The following is a 26,372-nucleotide window of genomic DNA, read 5'->3' on the forward strand; positions in this document are numbered from 1 at the left end:
CACTAATGAACAAGTCCCTAATCTTGAGTCTTGACTCAAGTCTGAAGTCGCCAGGGTATGAGTTTCAAGTCATGTCAAGTTGATTTGCATGCGACTTAAACTCGAGTCCCCATTTCTGTATCTTACCATCAATTCTGAATAAAATCTAGTCCAACCACAAGTTGGTGAGTTGGGTTTTTCTGGGTGCTCAAGATTATTACTACAGCTCTGCACCCTGCAATTCAATCCAATGAGGCAAACAAAGAATGTTACTAAAAACACATTATAAATAAATACAAATAATGATGATAATTTTTTTTTCTTATCCACTTTTTCTCAATTGTTTCTATTTTTCTCCCATCCCAATTTCATATTTCCAATTCTCCCCTCCCCTGTCTTGAACGTTGCTCGACTATGCCCCCCACTGGTCGGTTGTAGGGAGGATAGAAGCCTTGCATCACGTGTCCCTTCCGGTACACAAGGAGGCAGCCTGTCACATCTTTTCACCTGCCAGCGCGGACTCTCAGTGGCGAGGTGTAACGCATGGGAGGCTCACACTACCCCTGCTACTTCCTGTCTCTGCTGTGCAGGCGTCACCCAACCGACCCGTAGGAGTCGCTGTCCACAACGTCCAAATCCCCACCCATCGACTTTCACCCTCTAACTCTGCCAATTGAGTTAGTATGACGGCTGGCCCAAGACGGAGGCAATGCTGACAACCGGATTCGAGACCGGAGTCTCTTGCATTGGTGACGAGCGCAATCTCCGCTGCGCCATCCAGCCACCCCCATTTATTTATTTTTCTTGACTTGGGCAATTTTGAGATTTCATTTTTTTTTATTGTTATACTGTTTGAATTAATTTCCATCCAGGAAGTTGCAGGCAACATGAGAACCGATAGAACCTCAACACAATATTTTACAGAATCGATGATACAATAGAGATAAAGTGTGTACTCCCGTTCCGTAACACATGACGAACAACTTCCTCAAATTAAATGAGGACAAAACTGAAATCCCAGTAGTCGGTCCTATAACAAAAAGAGAAATATTACAGAGCAATATGGGGCAACTTACTCCTTGGATCAAACCCGAAGTTACAAGTCTTGGTGTTATAATAGACTCAGACCTAAGCTTTAAATCACACATCAACAAGGTGACAAAAACATAATTTTTCCACCTTAGAAACATAGCTAAGGTAGGGCTGTTTATGAATAAAAAAAGATGCTGAAAAACAGATCCATGCCTTTATCTCAAGCCGACTTGACTACTGTAATGCACTCCTCACTGGCCTCCCAAAGAAAACCACAGAACGACTCCAACTCATTAAAAATTCGGCAGCTAGGCTACTAACTAGAACCAAGAGGAGAGACTACATCAGTCCAGTATTAGCTAACCTACACTGGCTTCCGGTAACATTTAGAATCGATTTCAAGGTGGTCCTCCTTATGTACAAAGCACTAAATGGCACAGGACCAAGCTACATTGCTAATTCTCTAGACAACTACCGTAATTCCTCTAATAGTAACCCCGGCTTGTATTTGTTTCAACTGTAGCGGGTACCAGGCTTGTATTAGGAGGAGGCCTGTATAAGAGGGAGGCCTATATTTCAAATTTTCAAACGGATCATAATGAATAAATCAACATTTTGTGTCAGTTTGAACCCAGTAAAATGTACTGGGTTCATTTATTGAAACCAAGTACTGTATGAAATAGTAAACAGTGCAATTACAGGTGGTCACTGGTCATTTCAACGTTTTCAAAGTGAAATCAAGTAACTAGCTCAGTATGCAGCTCAGTATATTAGTAACCCGGCTTGTATTAGGAGGCCGGCTTATAATTGCTTAGCTCAAGAGCGCACCCGGCCGTTAATAGAGACCCGGTTTGTATTTGAGACCCGGTTACTATTAGAGGAATTACGGTATGTGCCTTCTAGAACATTGTGATCATCTACTACTGGTCTATTGAAGGTTCCAAACCACAGCCTAAAGAGAATCGGGGATGCAGCCTTTGCAAACTATGCACCAAAGTTATGGAACACACTACCTATGGACATTAGGGAAGCTAGATCTCTTAATATTTAAAAGAATAAGCTAAAAACTTACCTCTTCACCATAGCCTTTTAATACACTCCGCTGTTGATTGTACTGTAGCACGATAGTATTTTACTCTGTCCATTCTATTTTATTGCACTGCACTTCACTTTGCATCATTTTACTTAACATTTTATTGCACTGCACTGTTGCATAATATTACTATCTACTCTATTATACTATTTTATTGCACTGTACTATTTTACTCTTTTTATTACAGGTTCAAAACTGTCAGGTATTAAACTGTGTGGGTATCAAACAAGAAAGACTGTCAGGCTTTAAAACTGTGTAGGACCCAGGCCCAGAACTGCATCCTGAGAGAGGGAACTGCGCCCTGAGAGGGAGGTTTGCCCTGAGTGGGATGTTCGAAGGGTCAAAGTGGCTATCAAACAGGAGGGAAGACTGTCAAGTTTTAAACTGTGGATACCAAACAGAGAAGGTAAAGACGACTTTAAACAGTAATTCAGACATTTTTTATTGCACTGTAAAAAATTGTGACTTTATATGTCTGCACTTTATGTGCACTATTTTACTCTGTCTATTTTATATTACTCTTTTTTTTGTCTATTTAAAACTGAATCAAACCATAAACAAGGTGGCCTGTTGGGATGTTAGATCCTAATGTGAAAAACTGTGATTTTATATGTCTAGACTTTATGTGCTCATTTTATACCCGTCTTTTTTTCTGTTGTGAAGCACTTTGAGTTGCAGTTTCTGTATGAAAGGTGCTATACAAATAAAGTTTATTATTATTATTACGCCATTTGGGGCCGATGGTCTACTACGACACGCATAAGGGCAATTGACCGTACTCTTTATGTATACTGTCACCTAATGGCTCCCGATTTATTCTGTAATGGGGTTACTGATCCCCATCAAACAGGCCCCCGGGTTAACTGGTTTCAAAAAGTATGTACGATCATGGTTATCGGCATAGGAAAGAGAGGGTAGCATATTTATTTATTATTCTTTTATCTTCAACTGTATATGCATATTGTATCTTAATGTTTTATGATGTTTTATGTTGATGTATATCCTGTTTTTTAATACCAGGGACCATGATGGAAATAAGTGCTTGCATTTTTATCATGTTTTTTTTATCCCTTGGATGATGTCTCTAATCCACAATAAAATCAATCAATCAATCACTCTTTCCACTAGGTGGCAGTAATGTACGGTTCTGTGTTCTAACCACCACTGAATCACAAATGAAGAAGCAGTGTTGTCTTCTGGGTAGATGATGGAGAGACCTGGTTGCGTGAATACTTTCGGCAGTCCACTTGTCCTTCCGCATTGCTCTGATTGGCCAAGCGCGCGCATGAGCCGCGACGCGCTCCTCAGCCGAGATGCATCCAGATCAGCCAGGCAGGAATACTGCGCTCTGCTTAACCCAATTTATACAAATGGAAGTATTGATTACGCCGTAACGAATCATTAAAAAAATATACCGTTAACTGGAATATGTTGTTTCTTTACACATATGTTGGATTATGTAATTGGTTTGTTATGACAAACCAATAAAAAATCGCATCGCCGGCTTCGCGGCTGCGGCGCGGGTCCACGACCCTCCGTGCTCCGATCGCCAGCGGGGAGAATATGCTGCCGCGAGCGGCATCGCTGAGCTCTGGTGTCCGCTGGACGAAGCCAGAGACGGTCTTATTATGGGGCTTATGCCGAGAAGGCGTAACACAACAGTGAACACATAGGCATTGCCTATGCGCACGCTCGGCCAATCAGAGCAATGCGGAAGGACAAGTGGGCTGCCGAGAGTATTGGTTGCCTTTAATATTCACGCGACCTGCGTTGCCTGTTACTGTTCCGCAACTGTAAGTTACTTCCGGGGTAGGCCTGATTGGCCCCGACAGGCACGTGACAGGCGCGGCCACGCCCCGCGGCAGCCCCAGGAGTAAGCGCGCTACTGCTGGAGTTCGCTTCGCCTTTCACATCGCTGCCGTTGGCGAAAGCAGGATGAGAGGCGAGAGCGTAGATTTCGCTGTGTATCATTTAATCATTTAACATTTGAAAGGCATACATTGTTGTCATACAGAAGTACAGAATACTTTTATCCAAAATGCTTCTTACTGTTACACTGTTAGAGACTGTGCAGTGCACGGCTTTAGTCTCACTCGAGTGAGGAAGACCGCTGGTTCTCCAACATACAGCGGTGTGCTCTTCAGAATGTACCGGGAGAAACGTTTACTGTACCCCGCAGACATAAGCGTCTCACAGGGCTGAGCTGTGCACGGCTTTAGTCTCACTCGAGTGAGGAAGACCGCTGGTTCTCCAACATACAGCGGTGTGCTCTTCAGAATGTACCTGGAGAAACGTTTAAAGTACATAATAGTTCTACTTTGACGTTTTAATGTTTGACCAAAGCAGCGCATGTAATTAGAATACAGGCAAATAAAAGTCATTTAGTTTAAAATACAATCTTGGCTGTCTTTTTCTCTCAACGCTTCAATGCGTAGATCTTGCCTTCAACAATGTATGCCTTTCAAATGTTAAATGATAAATGATTGCATCATGACTGCGGCGCGATTATTATGACTGATGACTGCGATCGCGACGCTGTACATATGTCTCTATACTATTTTATTTCATACAACAATGTATGCCTTTCAAATGTTAAATGATAAATGATTGCATGACTGCGGCGCGATTATTATTATTAAGGCGACTGCGATGTGAAAGGCGCCGCGAACTCCTGCCTCCTTCCTCTGCGGCGGGCGGCGGTGAAGGCGGAAAGGTGAAGCCTCGTTGCGCGTCCTGAGGCTGCCGCGGGGCGTGGCCGCGCCTGTCACGTGCCTGTCGGGGCCAATCAGGCCTACCCCGGAAGTAACTTACAGTTGCGGAACAGTAACAGGCGACCTGGTTACAGCAACATGGAGAGACCTGGGTTACAGGCCCTAGATCTCTAAAGAACGGTGAGCTAAGTATTTATACAGAAGAGTAGACAAAACAAGTGGAGCATTTACATACATAATATGAATTGTAGATATGATGTGTACAGAGATATCTGTATAATGACATACTTATGAGAGCTTTGTGTGTGCATATGTGTAGAGAGAGAGAGCGAGGGGGGGGTAGTGTGTGTACTGTAGTGTGTACATAGTGAAGGCTATGTGTATGCAATTGTGCGTGTGTGTGTGATGGCAAGAGAGAAGGAGAGGGACAAATGGTGTGTTTGTGCATGTGTGTTAGAAAGAGAGAAAGAAAGTATTGTATAAGGGCTTGTGTCCATAGCGGACGTTTTCTGAGTTGTCAACTCCTTTCTGTCATTCATTTCTATGCTACAGGCGCGCTCCTTTTCCCAGCCCCGTGCCTCGCGTTTATGAGCTCTCGGCGGCAGCGTTTTTGGGCGGAGCGCTCTCAGCGCATAGAGTTGAAACTAGTTCAACTTTTGGAAAGGAGCGCGCTCATCAAGGTAACTCATCGAGGAAGGGGCGGAGCCGCGGCAGTCACGAGCCTCAGGAAAATGCTCTGAGCTTTTCCTTTTCTTTTTTCAAAGTGGTCCGCCTTGAAAAAAAGGCTTTTAGTAGACACATAGCCTAAATCTCCACAAAATGCAAGTTTTAACATGATATATATATATAAACTTGCCTCATTTGAAGTTTTATTTATTTCTTATAATTTGCTTTTGTATATCTTTCATCAAAGCAACTACATTGTCTTTCATGAATGTACATTAGACCGTTGCTCTCAGGCACTGAGGACTGGGCTTTTCTGATAGTAAGGATTACACTTTATTTTATAAATTTTTATGGAGGCTGCCCGGGAATTGATTTATGCAGGAAAAACCCTGGACCACTGGAGTATGAATATACATGGTTAATAATACTGGCACAATATAAATACTTAGTGTCTGTCTTCCTCTGTCCCAGATCCACCCAGCGACCTACTGATGATTAAAAAGGAAGAGGCTCAGGACCCGCTAGACCCACCCAAGGAGGAGCCCACAGACCATCAGGATATTTCCACTGTGCTGAAGGAGGAGCCCACAGACCATCAGGATATCAGTATGTTACTTTCTCTTTCATATCTTTATTTTCCTTCATATCTTTCTCCTTCCTTTGCTCCAGTACATTTGTATATAACCTTCTCTCCTATAATCTTTTTTGTATCAAACTGTGTTCTCATGCAACAACTTAGCATGCTTACTTACTTAAAAATAATTCCCTGTACCCGCTGTGAGAAAATGTAGATTTATTGATTGAAATTCCTCTACGGACAACATTGCTTTAAGAAAAACAACAATGAATTATATTATCATCCAGAAAAAGCGGAAAATACATATTTGTTGCAGCTTTTATTTTGAAAGATTCTGACCGGAACTCATTTTGTTGTTGTCGCTAGCTTGACACACACCATTGAGCTCCTGTCCGCTTCAAAGTTTGTTAGACCCTCCACATGGACGGTTGTGTTACTTTTTCATTGAGGACCCATAGTGTTAGAGGGGAAGCATGAGGACAGATTTTCATGAGGGGAAACTGAGTGAGTGAGTGACTATTAGGTCATGCAATGTCAACTGGCAGCCCCGGCAAAGCTTACCATCTGGCCCACACAATATTAATATATTGCCAATTGGCAAGTAAATTTAGTAAAATGCATAACAATTCTATGATACTAGAATTAAACATTCTGTTAGATAGATATCAGTTTCAGTCTTTGTTTTTGTATAATTGAATGTTGGAGAGAGAGAAATTAGACTTTTCAGTTCAGCACCTCTCCACTGTCCAGTTCAGCACCACGGACAGTGGATTAGACATTGCCCCTTGAAAACTCCTCTTGTGAGTCACGCGTTGTTAGTGTGTGAGTAGCCAGCCAAAGACTGATCTTAAGGACATTGGTAAACTCATTTGAAGAAGAAATCCAAGCCCTACACCTAAAAAAGAAATGCAAGAAAAGCTTTCCAAAGAAATAAAAGGTGAATATAAAACAAGATAAGATGGAAGGCAGAAGTTTACCTCTGGAGAGATTCTGATGGAGGATACCTCAGTTAGAGCAGATGGACTGAGCCTGAAAAGGCTACATCCCAATTCAATGTCCAAGCAACAGACCTGTGGACTGAGCCCTCATGGACTTAACAAGACGTATTTTTGAGTTCTCAACAAGGAAACTATAAAAGAAGGAAGGGTGATCACTAGTACATGAACGCTCATTGGTGCCAAGTGTGGAAACGTTCACTTCGGCTGACACTGAGTTGAATGGGATCGCCATCTCGCTGTTTTATCCATCACTATCATAGACTAAATTAATGCATCAAAACAACAGATTTAAACGATCCCGGAGAATTATGTCATTCAGCTTGTCTTGTCCATTTGCCAGTAATTGCCATTTCTCACATAAACAGCGTTACACATGAAGCAGTGAAATATGATATACAATGTACTTATTGAGAGTATTGCTTGTTTTTTTATTATGTTAGTGTGCCAATTAATTTGTGGCATAGCATGGACTTGACAGTTCTCTCATTACAATTTGTATATAATGTGTGCCGTTTCAGTATGCAACTCTTCAGTTGATTTTACAGGAAAAGGACAAATTATGTTGTGCATTTCTTGTAACTATAATTTCAGTGATTTCTTTTGTTATGTGAAAATAAAAGCTATAATTCAACTATGTAAACCTAGTCTTTCCTGATAGAAATGTTTGTTAACTCCATAAGATTTATAAGCCTTATTTCCTGGTGATATTGGACCTACATACAGACGCATGGGGAGGGCCAGACGTTTCTAATTAAAAGCTCAGTGGTGGCGAGCCTACAATTGGCCCTTCCCACATTCCTGTACATAGGTCCATCATCACCAGAAAACGAGGATAAGCCATTATCAGCAGCCACAGATGTTAATATTGTGTGAAAACTAGACTATTAGTCCAAACTAGACTTATTACACAACAATAAAAATATGATAATAATTAGGGATGCACCGAATGGGAAATTCTTGGCCGAAACCGATACCGAAAATAGGAAACAGTTGGCCGAAAACCGAATGCCGAAAGGCCGAAAATGATTAATATAAATATATATATATATATATTTTTGCTACCTGATTATGGCAAAATACATGATTATGGCAACTTAAATAATATTAATAATCACTTATGGGCCCATAAAACATTTATTCAGCACTTTTGAATGCATACATTAATTCCAGACTGACTGCTGAAAGATTGTACAATTTAAACATTTTCTCTTTGCATACAACAAAATGTGCATTAAAGTCAAGTGCATTTTCTTTTCTCTGTAGGATAACTACAACAAAGTGCATTCAGAACAAAGCCAAGGTGCTTTAAAACTGCATAAAGATCTGCATAAAGACACACACACACGAGAGGTGTTGATGTACTTGATGTTTGTTTGTTGTGTTGCATATTTGAAATAAACTTCAATCAAATCAAACCCCCCCTCTTAAAAACAAAAACCCGTGTTTAACCTAGCCATCTATAAAACATCATGCTGGCTTCCGGTTTAGCTATAGAATGGAGTAAGTCACATGTGACACAGCAGCTCACCCTTTTTTTTTTTTTTTTTTTCTTTTAAACATATTTATATACCACCAATGCGTTTAAAACTTGACGCATATATCAACTGAGATTACCAACTAACTATATTGACTGAAAGATTCTAGATGCCATTAACAAGGAAAGATAAAACGATTGCAAAACCAAGCGCACCAACCAAGCTATGGTCGCGGGATACGTGCGCAAAATAGCAGAGGATATTGACGAGATGGCATCCTCCTCAACCCCTATAAACACCTCCGCAGATACAGAATATATCATCCGGGAAATGAAAAAAATGGAGAAGACAATAACCGAAAAAGTAGATGCTATCAAAGAATCTATCGAATGCAAAATAGAAGCGCTAAGTGTTACAAAGGATCAGATTAAACCGAATATATATATTTATTGATTGATATATATTGCATAGTATTTGTATATCGTTTTGATATCCCTTGTATATTCCTTGTACATATACACGGAATATCCCTTTAGCCTAGTACAGACCATAATATTTCATTCTCCTATTGGACAGCGGTCCACAGGCGCCAGGGCCATGCCTCCAGAGTCAGGTTCAAAGCCACCGTCAAGACATGTCTGTACATGCCCGGCCTTGCCCAAGAATACGAGACAGAAATGAGGTTGGCACTAGATTGTTCGCCGTGCATATAAATATGGCGCAGGTGAATACAGAAGCACTTAGTCAGAAACTTAGCCGTTAGTCTTAGAGAAACAGAGTTACCCAATAAGTTGGAGCCTCACCCACGATACTACGTGCGGTGAAGTATGGCCTGTTTTGGCCCCAAATAGAGCATTGAGACCGCGTGCGAATTAATAACTGAAGTGTCAGAGTTTGGCGCTATACCGTCGAGTGCGACATATTTCTATTAAGTCAGTAATAGTCTATTTGTGTATAGTGTATCGTGCGGCTAAAGTTCTACAGTGACCAGCATCACCAACGCTTCCTCGTACCAGCTAGAGTGCTTATCCAGGCTGGGCTGCTTTCATGGCGCTTTCACCCGAGGAGACCTAGACGAGGATCGTGTGGACATGTACACTGGATTAATCTACCCGACGACTGCATAGCCATTTACGGCTGGATTATATTTGTTTTGGTCCTGTGATTTATGGAGCGGAGAATCGCCGACGCCTACACGTGTGTGGGATTTACCCTGTGAGGAGCCACGTCGAGTCTGCGCCTCAGAGAGCCTGAGGCAGGCTAGCTTTCTTCACTGTGGAGCTACAGTCTACGGAGAACAGCTGTATTCGTCTGTGGATCAAGAGACTATTGCACCGTCTCCTGTACTTGGAGTCTCCTTAGTCATCGTTGACCAGACTCTCTACTACCGACAGATCCTCTACCCCTGCTGGCTTACAACCGGGGGGACCCTTCAGTATCTCCCGCTATATATTACCAGTGCACCATAGATATAATTCCCTAAGATTCAGGTCGTATAATTACCTCCTGCGTAACCAGAGAATGGACATTCATTATTGATTTGCCTACGCACATTCCTTTGCCTTACAAGTGCATTCAAAGTATAATGGAGAAGTATATTATGTACCTTTTGCTGCAATAAATACTTAATTATAACTTTGTGTGGAACCGATTTATTGTGGGAAGTGTTCATCATATTTATATATCATGTACTGTATGGCCAGTAATTAAAGTACATAAAGCGGTAGTGGTTTAATGATACCATACTTATCAATACAGTCAGGGAATTGTACCCCTCAGTTACACTAAGGGTGGATGCCGACGCACATATTAAGCGCACCATAGCACTGGAAACTGGTTTAGAACAACACCAACAGAATTTCAGTTGGATCTACAAAGACGTAGCTGATATCAACGATAAACTAACGGCTGAGATGAAGGGAAACTACAAAGAACTCAAGACGGAGCTCAACGATATAACGGCTGAGCTTAAGCGAATCAATGAAGGACAAAAAGCTAAAATATTCGAGATGGAATATCAAAATCGCAAGTTGAATATTCGTATAGTCGGACTGGACGAGTCGGTGAGCTGCACACATCCTGAAGCGTTTGCGACAGAATTACAGAAAATCCTGGGACCAACAATCCTTCCTACGGTACCTGAGGTGGAGCAGTGTTACAGATTGGGCACCCGATCCAACGACAATAACGTCAGACCCAGAGTGATCATGGCTGTCCTGCGTCAAGTCAGAATAAAAGAAATTATCATTCGGGAGACTCGCAGGATGAAAGGCAATCTGAAACACAAGGATATGTCAATACACTTCTTTGAAGATTATTGTCGGATGTGGTGATCTTGCGGGCCAAGTACAAGATGGTGATGTCTCAACTCTATCTGGAGAAATACAAACCCATATTAATATACCCTGCAAGACTTCGTATCGTCGATAAACAAGGAGAAAGGGTTTTCCTCAACTCGCCTGAAGATGCAGTCAAATATATGGCAGCACAAAATGCAGGATAGTAAACAGCCTTTTAATCTTTGTTAGGCATGGACACCATATCGTATAAACTTTAATGAACAGCTGATTTGGGACAGAGAGACCCACGAGCTCTGAGTTATTGAATGTTTTCCCCGTTGGACTTTTATTATTGCGGACATATTGGATTTAAAATTGGAACGATACAGAGAAGATGAGCATGACGTTGAAGCGGTCCTTATTTTAAGAGTATGGAATTCTAACAACATTCCGGAACATACTGGAACATTCTAACACTGTAAAAACGACATATTGGAATAATCTAGAACATTTAAAACATTCTTTGATATATGGAACATTCTGGAATAACAGCAATATGTGGCCAGACATACAGCCAGAAGACCTTCGGGGGAATAACCAATAGCATCTAGCTGCAGAACCACAGAACCATCACAGCAGCGGCTGGCTGAGGACCGGTGGGCCCATCTCGGAATAACATTCTTCACAACGGATCATCGCCCACCCCTGGCCAGGGGAAATGCTGCATATACGTATTTAAAAACAGCTTTTTATTAATTGGAAATATTTCCACTACTTCTCCAATTTATACTCTAGGTGTTTAAGCATAGCAAAGCTCTTTCAAGATCTAAGTTAATGTTTTTTTTTTCTCATTTATTGAGGTTCAATACCTCTATATTATTCTTGGGTTATTATAAATTACACAAGTTCTTATAAAATGTAAGTGATTATGGTATGATAATTGAAGCTTATTTTTGGTCTTTATTTTTAGTTTTATCTTTTAATTTTTATTTAACGGGAGAGTGGCCAAGCCACAGTTGACATTCTACTTATGGTAGAATTTAGAATGTTAGATCCTATGGTATACATAGGAAAGTTAAGGATAATTGGATCATTCTGGGATATCCGGTGGTTTAACGGAGGGAGTTATACGCGAAGGTTGTGTTCATGGAACACAGTCCTGTACGATTCTCGGTGGGAGGGGGGAATAGGGGATTTTTATTTGTATATATGTATGTTTTTAAGCTCGGCTCTCAACGGGACCTCAATAGTTGGATGTACATCTATTGTTGCTTCGCACTCCAGAAGCATTACCAACAACTACACAACAACATGTATAGATTATGGCTAGTTTGAATATAATGATCTGGAACACTGGTGGAATAAATAATCAACACAAACGCAAAAGTGTGCTCACACTGATGAAAAAAGAACAGGTGGACGTGGCTCTGCTAAGCGAAACGCACATTTTAGAGAAAGACATAGATACGTTAGCGGACAACACATATCATAACATTAGTCACTCTTCCTTTGGAACGAGAACTTGGGGAGTAGCCATAGTCGTTAGACGGAAGTTGAATATTGAATTGAAGGGAGTATGGTCTGATGCAGATGGTCGGATAACTATAGCAAACATTTTACACAAGAACAGGAAAATAGCGTTGGTAGCGGTATACGCCCCAAATTTATACGAAGTTAGTTTCTTCACTACACTTACCAGAGCAATGTTAGACCTTCCCGAATACTCATTTATAATTGGTGCGGATTTTAATGCCATTTGGAATCCAAGGATGGACAAATCAAACCCCTCCTTTTCCAACGAACAAAAAAATTCATCTAATGCATTAAAGGATTGGTCGAAGATTACAGGTGTAAATGACTTATGGCGATCACTCAACCCCACGACCCGGAAGTACTCTTGTCGATCTGCGAGACATAACACATTATCCAGAATAGATTACGTTTTTACATCCCCGAGACTATTTGATAACTACGATGTGGAAATGATACCCAATGCATTATCAGATCACTGTTATTTACTCCTAAAAGGAACATTTGGTATACTATCATCCCGAGCCCCAAGATGGCGATTTAACACGATGCTGCATAATAACAAGGAATTCATTACACAAATCAAAGAAGCTCTTACGGTATTCCTACGGATGAATGCGAATTCGGTGCAGGACCCCAGAATATTATGGATGTCGGCAAAGGGAATGATCAAGGATTTCACTGATAGCTTTTCCTCCCAAATACGCAAGAATCGATGCTCAAAACTGGCTGAACTGGAAACGCTTTACTCAACGTTATTTAACTCTTTACAATAAAACAACTCGGTTCGACTGGAAAATCAAGTCAATATACTAAAAGAGATTAACGCCATATACAGACAACAATCTGAAATGCAAATACGTAGCACAAGACAACAGCAGTACTCCCAAGGTTCCAAACCAAGTCACCTATTAGCTATGCGATTAAGAGTCAACGCAAAATTTGCAGATATAACTACCATTAGAGCACAACAAGGACTTGTTACAGAACCCAAAGAAATAAACACGACATTCAAAGAATTCTACTCCAACTTATACAAATCAGAAACGACCTTTGATCAAAACAAAATGGACACATATCTTAATCAAATTAACCTCCCTAAACTTTCAGAGGATGACGCTAGAAGAAACACCGATCACACTAGATGAACTTAGGGAGGCCATATCTGAAATGCAAAGTGGTAGGGCTCCTGGAAGAGACGGTATCCCACCAGAAATGTACCTCTCATGCTGGGATGTAATTGGACCCCTATTACTTAATATGATTTTATACTCAGTCAAGGAGGGGAACTTCCATAAGAATGACAATATTGCACTCATAACAGTCCTCCTTAAAAAAGACAAAGACCCCACCGAGTGCGGTAGTTATAGACCTTTAAGCCTCCTCGGAACCGATATTAAACTGTACTCTAAGGTATTAGCCATCAGACTACAAAAACATATGACGTCTTTAATTCATCCGGACCAAACTGGCTTCATAAGAGGCCGCTTGATCACTGATAACATAAGATGATTACTACACGTACTAGATGCTAACAAGGAAGACAACACACCTAAGGCGATGCTGTCCCTGGATGCAATGAAAGCTTTTGACAGGTTGGAATGGTCGTATCTATGGGCAGTATTAGAAAGGATGGGGTTAGGAAAAGGATTCATTGATATGATTAAAGTATTATACAAAGACCCATCGGCCATGATTACAACAGGCACAATCACCTCCGAAATCTTTCCGGTATCACGTTCTTCCAGACAGGGTTGCCCTCTTAGTCCCGGACTATTCGATCTATCATTAGAGCCTTTAGCACAATATATAAGACAATCCCAATCCATAGAACCAATCGTAATCAAGGGCACACAACACAAAATTAGTTTATATGCGGACAACGTAATACTGTTCATGCAAAACCCCAACACCGCATTGCCTCATCTTCTTAAGTTGATTGAGGACTTTGGAGATTTATCGGGATTTAGGATAAATTGGCCGAAGTCGGCCTTCCTCCCACTTAACACCCCTGCAAAAAGAAATATAACCCTCCCAGTAGAGATACCTATGGTAAAACACTTTAGATGCTTGGGAGTTGAAATATTTCCTACCATAAGCCAAACGGTGAAGCACAATTACATAAAAATCCAAAACAAAATCAAATACGACCTTGTCAGGTGGTCAAAACTTAAAAACTCAGTACAGGCACGGATATCAATAGTTAAGATGGACGTCCTACCTAGAATCAACTTCTTCAGCTCAATGCTACCGTTACCCCCTCCAAAGGGTTACTGGAAAGAATTACACTCCTCCACATACAAATTTATTTGGAATAACAAACCACCACGTATAAAAAGATCCACCGCACAGAGAAACAAAGCAGACGGTGGTATGGCATTTCCAGATTTCTACCACAATTTTAAGGCGTACACTTTAAGACCACTGACAACATGGTTTGATCCCCAAGCATCAGTATCCTGGAGAAATTTAGAAGAAAATATAGTAGCTCCATATAGGCTGAAGGACATAGTATACACCAAATGATCAATTAAGCAATGCGAACGGAAATTTGGCCCCATAATCACTCATGCGATCCGGATATGGCGTGAAACACAAAAAAAAGATTCTATCCCACATAAATGGCATAATCATACTCCCTTATTCAATAACAATGCACTCTTGATTGGAAAACAACCTATAAGATTCCCTAGATGGGAAAAGCAAGGCATACACTCATTAGGAGACGTTTTCAACAAACAGGGTTTTTGTAGTTTCGATGAAATACGCAAAAAAATTTATCTCACCAAGTCCACATATTATTTTTACGCACAGTTATTGGCATGTTTGAAGGCTCACGGTGTTCCATTAACGATACCAATTGCACACCACAGATACCACACATTTTTCTATGAAAGAGAGACATCGAGAGGTTTTGTATCAGATTTTTATCATCAATTACTAACTGCCTCGTATGAGTTTTATTTGCACCAACTGTTGGTGCATTATATGTGTATGACCGTCAGTCAATCATTGACATTGGACTAAGGAAAACTTACTGATTGGATTGCTCTCTGGATCGGATTGCTGAACAACAACAGTGGCCCGCTGAGATCCTTTGTTGTGGCCATGGCCAAAGCCAGGAGAAGCCGCGACGACGAGGGAAGAGAGCCGGGGTCCGGAACAGACTGAGGTCCAAACGACACAGAACCACATTGCCCAGCATATTGTTGGCCAATGTGCAATCGATAGGAAACAAACTGGACGACATCAGAGCACGGATCCAATTCCAGAGGGACATTCGGGACTGTAATGTCCTCTGTTTCACAGAAACTTGGCTGTCTCCAGATGTCCCGAATCATGCAATAGAACCGGCAGACCACTTCTTTGTCCTCCGCAAGGACCGGACGACAGAGTCACTAAAGACGAAAGGAGGCGGCATTGCCTTCATGATAAACAAGGAGTGGTGCGATATAGGCAACGCAAAGGAATTGTCTAACCACTGCTCCCCAGACCTGGAGTTCATCACGATCAAATGTCGACCCTTCTTTCTTCCGAGAGAGTTAACGTCCATCATCCTCATCGGAGTGTACATCCCACCACACTCGAACACTGGGGCCGCACTTTCAAAACTGCACGACGAGGTAAACAAACAACAGATAGCTAGCGTTGACGCTGCCATTCTGGTTCTGGGCGATTTCAACAGCGCGCGTCTTAAAAAGGTGTTGCCGAATTTCTATCAGCATGTGACCTGTCCCACCAGAGGCGAGAACATATTAGACCATGTATACTCGCAATTTAAGAATGGGTACAAGTCACAGGCTCTTAGCCCATTCGGTAAGTCCGATCACGCCGCCATTTTTCTTTTGCCAAAGTATAAACAAAGTCTCAAGCGAACGCCGGTGGTCTCGCGAGAGGTTAAGTGTTGGACCGTGACGTCAGAGGAGACACTCCAAGCTGCACTTGAATGCACAGACTGGAGTGTATTCCGTGATAACACAGCCAATATTAACGAATACACTGAAACGGTGCTTGACTTTGTCTGTACTCTGGTAGAAGAAACAATCCCCTCTACCACAATTAGAATCTACCCAAATCAAAAGCCCTGGGTAGATAAATCCGTCCGTGAGGCTCTGAAAGTGCACACATCAGCCTACAACTCCGGCCTGGTGACAGGCAACATGGAAGAACACAAGACGGCAAGATACAACGTCAGGAGAGCAGTAATAGAGGCAAAACGGCGTTACAGGGATAAAGTTGAACTTCAGTTTGAACAGGCTGACTCTAGAGGCATGTGGCAGGGCCTCGGAACAATGACAGATTACAAAGGCACCTCCCTCAAGCTGAACAGTGACATATCCTTAGCAAATGATCTCAACTCCTTCTATGCGAGGTTTGAGGCTGTGAATAACAACACCAGCCTACAAACCACGGCAATGGGGGGGGGGGGGGTCTGCTGATGGAGACTCAGTGTTCAGGGTAACAGAGCATGAGGTGAGACGGATCTTTAAAAAAGTGAATATCAGCAGATCCCACATGCGACCGGTGTCACCAAGCCCCTGGCTCACTTATTCATATGTTCTGGCATTGTCCAGTACTGGCCCCTTTCTGGACTTCCATTTTTAAATCTTATTCAGACATATTTTTTATGAATATTGACCCATGCCCTCTTATTGCACTATTTGGCTTGACACCGGAAAACGCTGCAATATCTATTGGGCAATCCAATGCCATGGCCTTTGCCTCACTCATTGCCAGACGCCTCATCCTATTCAACTGGAAGGCAGCCACTCCCCCTTCACACTTACACTGGATGAGGGATGTCATGTCTCTTATACATATAGAGAAAATCAGATTTACTACACAAGGCCACACGGATATCTTCCACATAACATGGCAGCCCTTCCTATCTCATTTCAAAACCCATATGACTCCATCCAAACTTGGGACCCCATGGCCATAGTCGTTAGACGGAAGTTGAATATTGAATTGAAGGGAGTATGGTCTGATGCAGATGGTCGGATAACTATAGCAAACATTTTACACAAGAACAGGAAAATAGCGTTGGTAGCGGTATACGCCCCAAATTTATACGAAGTTAGTTTCTTCACTACACTTACCAGAGCAATGTTAGACCTTCCCGAATACTCATTTATAATTGGTGCGGATTTTAATGCCATTTGGAATCCAAGGATGGACAAATCAAACCCCTCCTTTTCCAACGAACAAAAAAATTCATCTAATGCATTAAAGGATTGGTCGAAGATTACAGGTGTAAATGACTTATGGCGATCACTCAACCCCACGACCCGGAAGTACTCTTGTCGATCTGCGAGACATAACACATTATCCAGAATAGATTACGTTTTTACATCCCCGAGACTATTTGATAACTACGATGTGGAAATGATACCCAATGCATTATCAGATCACTGTTATTTACTCCTAAAAGGAACATTTGGTATACTATCATCCCGAGCCCCAAGATGGCGATTTAACACGATGCTGCATAATAACAAGGAATTCATTACACAAATCAAAGAAGCTCTTACGGTATTCCTACGGATGAATGCGAATTCGGTGCAGGACCCCAGAATATTATGGATGTCGGCAAAGGGAATGATCAAGGATTTCACTGATAGCTTTTCCTCCCAAATACGCAAGAATCGATGCTCAAAACTGGCTGAACTGGAAACGCTTTACTCAACGTTATTTAACTCTTTACAATAAAACAACTCGGTTCGACTGGAAAATCAAGTCAATATACTAAAAGAGATTAACGCCATATACAGACAACAATCTGAAATGCAAATACGTAGCACAAGACAACAGCAGTACTCCCAAGGTTCCAAACCAAGTCACCTATTAGCTATGCGATTAAGAGTCAACGCAAAATTTGCAGATATAACTACCATTAGAGCACAACAAGGACTTGTTACAGAACCCAAAGAAATAAACACGACATTCAAAGAATTCTACTCCAACTTATACAAATCAGAAACGACCTTTGATCAAAACAAAATGGACACATATCTTAATCAAATTAACCTCCCTAAACTTTCAGAGGATGACGCTAGAAGAAACACCGATCACACTAGATGAACTTAGGGAGGCCATATCTGAAATGCAAAGTGGTAGGGCTCCTGGAAGAGACGGTATCCCACCAGAAATGTACCTCTCATGCTGGGATGTAATTGGACCCCTATTACTTAATATGATTTTATACTCAGTCAAGGAGGGGAACTTCCATAAGAATGACAATATTGCACTCATAACAGTCCTCCTTAAAAAAGACAAAGACCCCACCGAGTGCGGTAGTTATAGACCTTTAAGCCTCCTCGGAACCGATATTAAACTGTACTCTAAGGTATTAGCCATCAGACTACAAAAACATATGACGTCTTTAATTCATCCGGACCAAACTGGCTTCATAAGAGGCCGCTTGATCACTGATAACATAAGATGATTACTACACGTACTAGATGCTAACAAGGAAGACAACACACCTAAGGCGATGCTGTCCCTGGATGCAATGAAAGCTTTTGACAGGTTGGAATGGTCGTATCTATGGGCAGTATTAGAAAGGATGGGGTTAGGAAAAGGATTCATTGATATGATTAAAGTATTATACAAAGACCCATCGGCCATGATTACAACAGGCACAATCACCTCCGAAATCTTTCCGGTATCACGTTCTTCCAGACAGGGTTGCCCTCTTAGTCCCGGACTATTCGATCTATCATTAGAGCCTTTAGCACAATATATAAGACAATCCCAATCCATAGAACCAATCGTAATCAAGGGCACACAACACAAAATTAGTTTATATGCGGACAACGTAATACTGTTCATGCAAAACCCCAACACCGCATTGCCTCATCTTCTTAAGTTGATTGAGGACTTTGGAGATTTATCGGGATTTAGGATAAATTGGCCGAAGTCGGCCTTCCTCCCACTTAACACCCCTGCAAAAAGAAATATAACCCTCCCAGTAGAGATACCTATGGTAAAACACTTTAGATGCTTGGGAGTTGAAATATTTCCTACCATAAGCCAAACGGTGAAGCACAATTACATAAAAATCCAAAACAAAATCAAATACGACCTTGTCAGGTGGTCAAAACTTAAAAACTCAGTACAGGCACGGATATCAATAGTTAAGATGGACGTCCTACCTAGAATCAACTTCTTCAGCTCAATGCTACCGTTACCCCCTCCAAAGGGTTACTGGAAAGAATTACACTCCTCCACATACAAATTTATTTGGAATAACAAACCACCACGTATAAAAAGATCCACCGCACAGAGAAACAAAGCAGACGGTGGTATGGCATTTCCAGATTTCTACCACAATTTTAAGGCGTACACTTTAAGACCACTGACAACATGGTTTGATCCCCAAGCATCAGTATCCTGGAGAAATTTAGAAGAAAATATAGTAGCTCCATATAGGCTGAAGGACATAGTATACACCAAATGATCAATTAAGCAATGCGAACGGAAATTTGGCCCCATAATCACTCATGCGATCCGGATATGGCGTGAAACACAAAAAAAAGATTCTATCCCACATAAATGGCATAATCATACTCCCTTATTCAATAACAATGCACTCTTGATTGGAAAACAACCTATAAGATTCCCTAGATGGGAAAAGCAAGGCATACACTCATTAGGAGACGTTTTCAACAAACAGGGTTTTTGTAGTTTCGATGAAATACGCAAAAAAATTTATCTCACCAAGTCCACATATTATTTTTACGCACAGTTATTGGCATGTTTGAAGGCTCACGGTGTTCCATTAACGATACCAATTGCACACCACAGATACCACACATTTTTCTATGAAAGAGAGACATCGAGAGGTTTTGTATCAGATTTTTATCATCAATTACTAACTGCCTCGTATGAGTTTTATTTGCACCAACTGTTGGTGCATTATATGTGTATGACCGTCAGTCAATCATTGACATTGGACTAAGGAAAACTTACTGATTGGATTGCTCTCTGGATCGGATTGCTGAACAACAACAGTGGCCCGCTGAGATCCTTTGTTGTGGCCATGGCCAAAGCCAGGAGAAGCCGCGACGACGAGGGAAGAGAGCCGGGGTCCGGAACAGACTGAGGTCCAAACGACACAGAACCACATTGCCCAGCATATTGTTGGCCAATGTGCAATCGATAGGAAACAAACTGGACGACATCAGAGCACGGATCCAATTCCAGAGGGACATTCGGGACTGTAATGTCCTCTGTTTCACAGAAACTTGGCTGTCTCCAGATGTCCCGAATCATGCAATAGAACCGGCAGACCACTTCTTTGTCCTCCGCAAGGACCGGACGACAGAGTCACTAAAGACGAAAGGAGGCGGCATTGCCTTCATGATAAACAAGGAGTGGTGCGATATAGGCAACGCAAAGGAATTGTCTAACCACTGCTCCCCAGACCTGGAGTTCATCACGATCAAATGTCGACCCTTCTTTCTTCCGAGAGAGTTAACGTCCATCATCCTCATCGGAGTGTACATCCCACCACACTCGAACACTGGGGCCGCACTTTCAAAACTGCACGACGAGGTAAACAAACAACAGATAGCTAGCGTTGACGCTGCCATTCTGGTTCTGGGCGATTTCAACAGCGCGCGTCTTAAAAAGGTGTTGCCGAATTTCTATCAGCATGTGACCTGTCCCACCAGAGGCGAGAACATATTAGACCATGTATACTCGCAATTTAAGAATGGGTACAAGTCACAGGCTCTTAGCCCATTCGGTAAGTCCGATCACGCCGCCATTTTTCTTTTGCCAAAGTATAAACAAAGTCTCAAGCGAACGCCGGTGGTCTCGCGAGAGGTTAAGTGTTGGACCGTGACGTCAGAGGAGACACTCCAAGCTGCACTTGAATGCACAGACTGGAGTGTATTCCGTGATAACACAGCCAATATTAACGAATACACTGAAACGGTGCTTGACTTTGTCTGTACTCTGGTAGAAGAAACAATCCCCTCTACCACAATTAGAATCTACCCAAATCAAAAGCCCTGGGTAGATAAATCCGTCCGTGAGGCTCTGAAAGTGCACACATCAGCCTACAACTCCGGCCTGGTGACAGGCAACATGGAAGAACACAAGACGGCAAGATACAACGTCAGGAGAGCAGTAATAGAGGCAAAACGGCGTTACAGGGATAAAGTTGAACTTCAGTTTGAACAGGCTGACTCTAGAGGCATGTGGCAGGGCCTCGGAACAATGACAGATTACAAAGGCACCTCCCTCAAGCTGAACAGTGACATATCCTTAGCAAATGATCTCAACTCCTTCTATGCGAGGTTTGAGGCTGTGAATAACAACACCAGCCTACAAACCACGGCAATGGGGGGGGGGGGGTCTGCTGATGGAGACTCAGTGTTCAGGGTAACAGAGCATGAGGTGAGACGGATCTTTAAAAAAGTGAATATCAGCAGATCCCACATGCGACCGGTGTCACCAAGCCCCTGGCTCACTTATTCATATGTTCTGGCATTGTCCAGTACTGGCCCCTTTCTGGACTTCCATTTTTAAATCTTATTCAGACATATTTTTTATGAATATTGACCCATGCCCTCTTATTGCACTATTTGGCTTGACACCGGAAAACGCTGCAATATCTATTGGGCAATCCAATGCCATGGCCTTTGCCTCACTCATTGCCAGACGCCTCATCCTATTCAACTGGAAGGCAGCCACTCCCCCTTCACACTTACACTGGATGAGGGATGTCATGTCTCTTATACATATAGAGAAAATCAGATTTACTACACAAGGCCACACGGATATCTTCCACATAACATGGCAGCCCTTCCTATCTCATTTCAAAACCCATATGACTCCATCCAAACTTGGGACCCCATGACCCCCCTCCACCCCCTATCTATCTTCATGACACTGCTAGCCCACGCATGGCTGGGGAGATGGCATTGTGGTGGTCTGCTAAGGGTGTTAAATTTACTTTCCATTTTATTTGTTTTACCATCTGGAAATTACGCTACTAAAATGGAGAGTAACACTTATATTATATATTATTATTATTACGGTATGTATATATAAAAATATCTTTGTTTTATCTTTGTTTTATTTTAATTTTACTTCATTTTTCTTTTGCGTAGCTTTGTCTGCCACATCTGTACTTTTGTTTAATTATTTAAATGTCTTTTTTTTTTTTTTTTTTTTTTTCATGTATGTTTGTCGTCGCCCTCACTGGGTGGGATGGGTGGGATTAGGTGATAGGAATGGGGAAGGAAATGGAAGTTGTATAATTTTGATAACTGAAATGTATAAATATGTACTAATTCTTCCAATAAAAAAAGATAAATCTAAAAAAAAAAAGTGAATATCAGGAAGGCAGCAGGACCGGACGGCATCCCCGGCCGCGTCCTAAAAGTCTGTGCCGACCAACTGGCCCCGGTATTCACTGACATCTTCAACCTGTCCTTGGAACAGGCTGTCATCCCCACCTGTCTGAAGAAGTCCACCATCATCCCTGTACCCAAAAAATCTACGCCCGCTTGCCTCAACGACTACCGCCCTGTAGCCCTCACCTCCATAGCCATGAAGTGCTTTGAGAAGCTAGTGAAGGGCTACATCTGTTCCTCCCTCCCCATCAACCCGGACCCCCTGCAATTTGCATATCGCCCCAACAGGTCCACGGAGGACGCCATAGCCCATGTGCTGCACACAGCAGCATCACACCTGGACAAGAGGCAGGGGAACTATGTGAGAATGCTGTTAATCGACTACAGCTCAGCATTCAATACCATAGTCCCCTCCAAACTCATAGCCAAGCTCAGGGACCTGGGCTTGAACTATGACCTCTGCCAGTGGGTCTTGGACTTCCTGACGGGCAGACCCCAGGTGGTAAGAGCAGGCAACTGCACCTCCTCATCCATCACGCTCAACATAGGGGCCCCCCAGGGCTGTGTTCTGAGCCCCCTCCTCTACTCCCTGTACACACATGACTGCGTGGCACAGCGGAACAACAACACAATCATCAAATTTGCTGATGACACAGTAGTGGTGGGCCTGATCTCTGCCAACGACGAGAGGGCCTACCTGGAAGAGGTAGAAAATCTGTCACAGTGGTGTCAGGAGAACTGCCTCTCCCTGAACGTCAGCAAAACAAAAGAGATGATTGTGGACTTCAGGAGGTCGGGGGTCAAGGACTACAGCCCCCTCAGCATCGACGGGGCACCGGTTGAGAGAGTGAACAGTTTCAAGTACCTCGGAGCCCACAAATCCGAGGACTTGACATGGACCACACACATTGACAGTGTTGTGAAGAAGGCACGACAACGCCTCTACTTCCTCAGGCGCCTAAGGAAGTTCCAAGTCAGTCAGAAGATCCTTAGGAACTTCTACTCATGTACAATAGAGAGCATCCTGACTGGCAACATCACCTCCTGGTTTGGGAATAGCACTGCACAAGACCGTAGCAGACTACAAAGAGTGACACGTTCAGCCGAACGCACAATTGGAGGGGGGCTTCCCACCCTCTAACACTAACGCTATTAAATAAAAATATATAGTGGAAGTTAAAATAAGAATATGACTTGGCCTGAAAAAAGTTCAGTCAGGAGATTTTTTTAGCTTTAATTAACTAGCAGCTATGCTATGTGTTCTCTAAAAGTAATGAAGGCTACTGGTGAGCTAATGTTAACTAGCAGCTACACTGTGTTCTCTAAAAGTAATGAAAGCTACTGGTGAGCTGGTTAACTAGCAGCTACGCTGTGTGTTCTCTAAATGTAATGCAGGCTACTGGTGAGCTAATGTTAACTAGCAGCTACGCTGTGTGTTCTCTAAAAGTAATGAAGGCTACTGGTGAGCTAACATTAACTAGCAGCTACGCTCTGTGTTTTCAAAGTAATGCAGGTTACTGGTGAGCTGGTTAACTAGCAGCTATGCTATGTGTTCTCTAAAAGTAATGCAGGCTACTGGTGAGCTAATGTTAACTAGCAGCTACACTGTGTTCTCTAAAAGTAATGCAGGCTACTGGTGAGCTGGTTAACTAGCAGCTACGCTGTGTGTTCTCTAAAAGTAATGCAGGCTACTGGTGAGCTAACGTTAACTAGCAGCTACACTGTGTTCTCTAAAAGTAATGAAGGCTACTGGTGAGCTAACGTTAACTAGCAGCTACTCTGTGTGTTCTCTAAAAGTAATGCAGGCTACTGGTGAGCTAACGTTAACTAGCAGCAACACTGTAGGGTGACCATATTTTGATTTCCAAAAAAGAGGACATGCTGGCTTCAGCCTCAAGATACTTAATGTTACTCAAAGTTTACTCAAAGATGCCTTATTGTTTTAACCTCTTAACCTCTTAAGCCCAGATCCCTATTTTCTGAAAATCCGCCTAAAATACATAAGTAAATGGAATATTGCTCCACTTTTACAAGGTCCATTTGCATGTTCTTGGTATCTAGAGACATATATGGACCTCAGTGAATGTATTCCCAGTGTCAGAAATATTGTGTCTATTACTAGGCTTGCTTAAATTGTGATGAAACAAAGGAGAATATGAATTATGATTTTACTTTGCATCTTTGACAGTGAATAACACCATGCTAAAAATGTCCAGACATAAGAAACTGCCACTGAGCTCGTTCAGTACCTTGTTGAGATCACGTGTACAAAAACCTAAGGAAATTAATAAAGGGAAGATGATTAAACAGAAGGTTTTGTAGATACAGTACTGAATTCTGCCATCCGGACCCATGCAATTTGAAATATTATTATAGAATATAGAATATGAGGCCTATAAATTACCTTATTATAGCCAACTTGCACACTATGGATCGGGCCAAATATCCTCTTTTCAAATGGCAGAGTTACATTTGGATTTAGTATCACCAGGCGTGCATGAAGAACAGAATGAAATCTATGTTCAGTAGGTTTTTTATTCTTGCGAAGGCTCAGCCATTTTTAAACTGATTTCAAATCGGATTGTTGCTAAATGTTCAAAATAGGGGAGACAAACTAACTGCGCTCCAATATATGCCAATAACGTTCAGTTTTGTGGTATATAATCCCAAATAATAAGATAAATGAATTTTTTTTATACACTAGTCATTTGTTTGAAGGCAGCTAGAGGCCGTTGAGAAGTGTAGTTTAAAAAAATTCCAACGCTCATTGAGACCTCTGGATGTCCTCTTCTTAAAATGACTACATTCAGCGACGGTCGCCTTTTCAAAATGGCGTATCCCCGCGATCACAACACATTTCAAAAACGAAAATCTCACTAATAACACTTTAACGCCAGTGCTTTCTCAAACTTTTTCTGTCAGGCCCCCCTTTGGCGGACCAAAATATTTTGGGGCCCCCCCCTCGCCCCAACAAAATAGTCATGAAATGGGCCATGTTTAAATTTATTGAAATAACACCAATATCGTGACCTTTCAAATTGGCCCTATATTTTGTTTTCAGAGCTGTCATGGATGAAAAGCCAGCTTCACACAGATACTGTATGTGGTGCTGAATGGTATCAACACCTTAACTGCTGCATCATGAGATACTTGGTACTCAGCACCACACTCTGAAACTAGCTCTCTAGGTGGTATCGGATGAGATTTCAAAGAGTTCTTCCAAGAGTTTGGATGGAGATGTGTCGGGAAGCTTTGTCTCAATGTTGTCTGTAAAGGTTTTTTTTATCCAGAGTAACTTGGTGATCCTTTTCTGTGTTTTATTAAATAATGATTTTCAGATTTTTAGAAATGGTATTTTCATGGAGAACAGTGCAGCTGCAACAGATAGCACTTTAGTGATAATTTTCTGTAATCCAAAAGAATTTTTTTTATTTTTATTTTTTAAATAAATCTCAGGCCCCCCCTGTCATGCCTCTGCGCCCCCCCCTGGGGGGCGCGCCCCCCACTTTGAGAAACACTTAACCTATTGGTAAACAAAGGCCGGCTACGTGGCGTAGTGGGCAAGGCGCTCGCTACGAAATCTGGAGACGCCTGTTCGAGCCCAGCGCTCCACATTTGCTTTTAGTTTAGCTGGTCGTCCGTACTAATACACATTGGCCGTATTA

At 42.1% G+C, this 26,372-nt stretch overlaps 1 protein-coding gene across 1 annotated transcript in view; it reads left to right on the forward strand.

Moving 5' to 3' along the window:
• Positions 1-26,372, forward strand: part of LOC311241809 (uncharacterized protein) — a gene marked incomplete at both ends in the record, with an annotated part of 69,912 nt that overhangs the window by 28,763 nt on the left and 14,777 nt on the right. Inside the window, one exon of the mRNA XM_084330727.1 lies at positions 5,953-6,087. Within this exon, the coding sequence (XP_084186853.1) occupies positions 5,953-6,087 (135 nt within the window). The remainder of the gene's footprint in view (positions 1-5,952; positions 6,088-26,372) is intronic.

The sequence above is a fragment of the Notolepis coatsorum genome (genome assembly GCF_963971535.1).
Source record: "Notolepis coatsorum genome assembly, chromosome: 1".
Lineage (NCBI taxonomy): Eukaryota > Metazoa > Chordata > Actinopteri > Aulopiformes > Paralepididae > Notolepis > Notolepis coatsorum.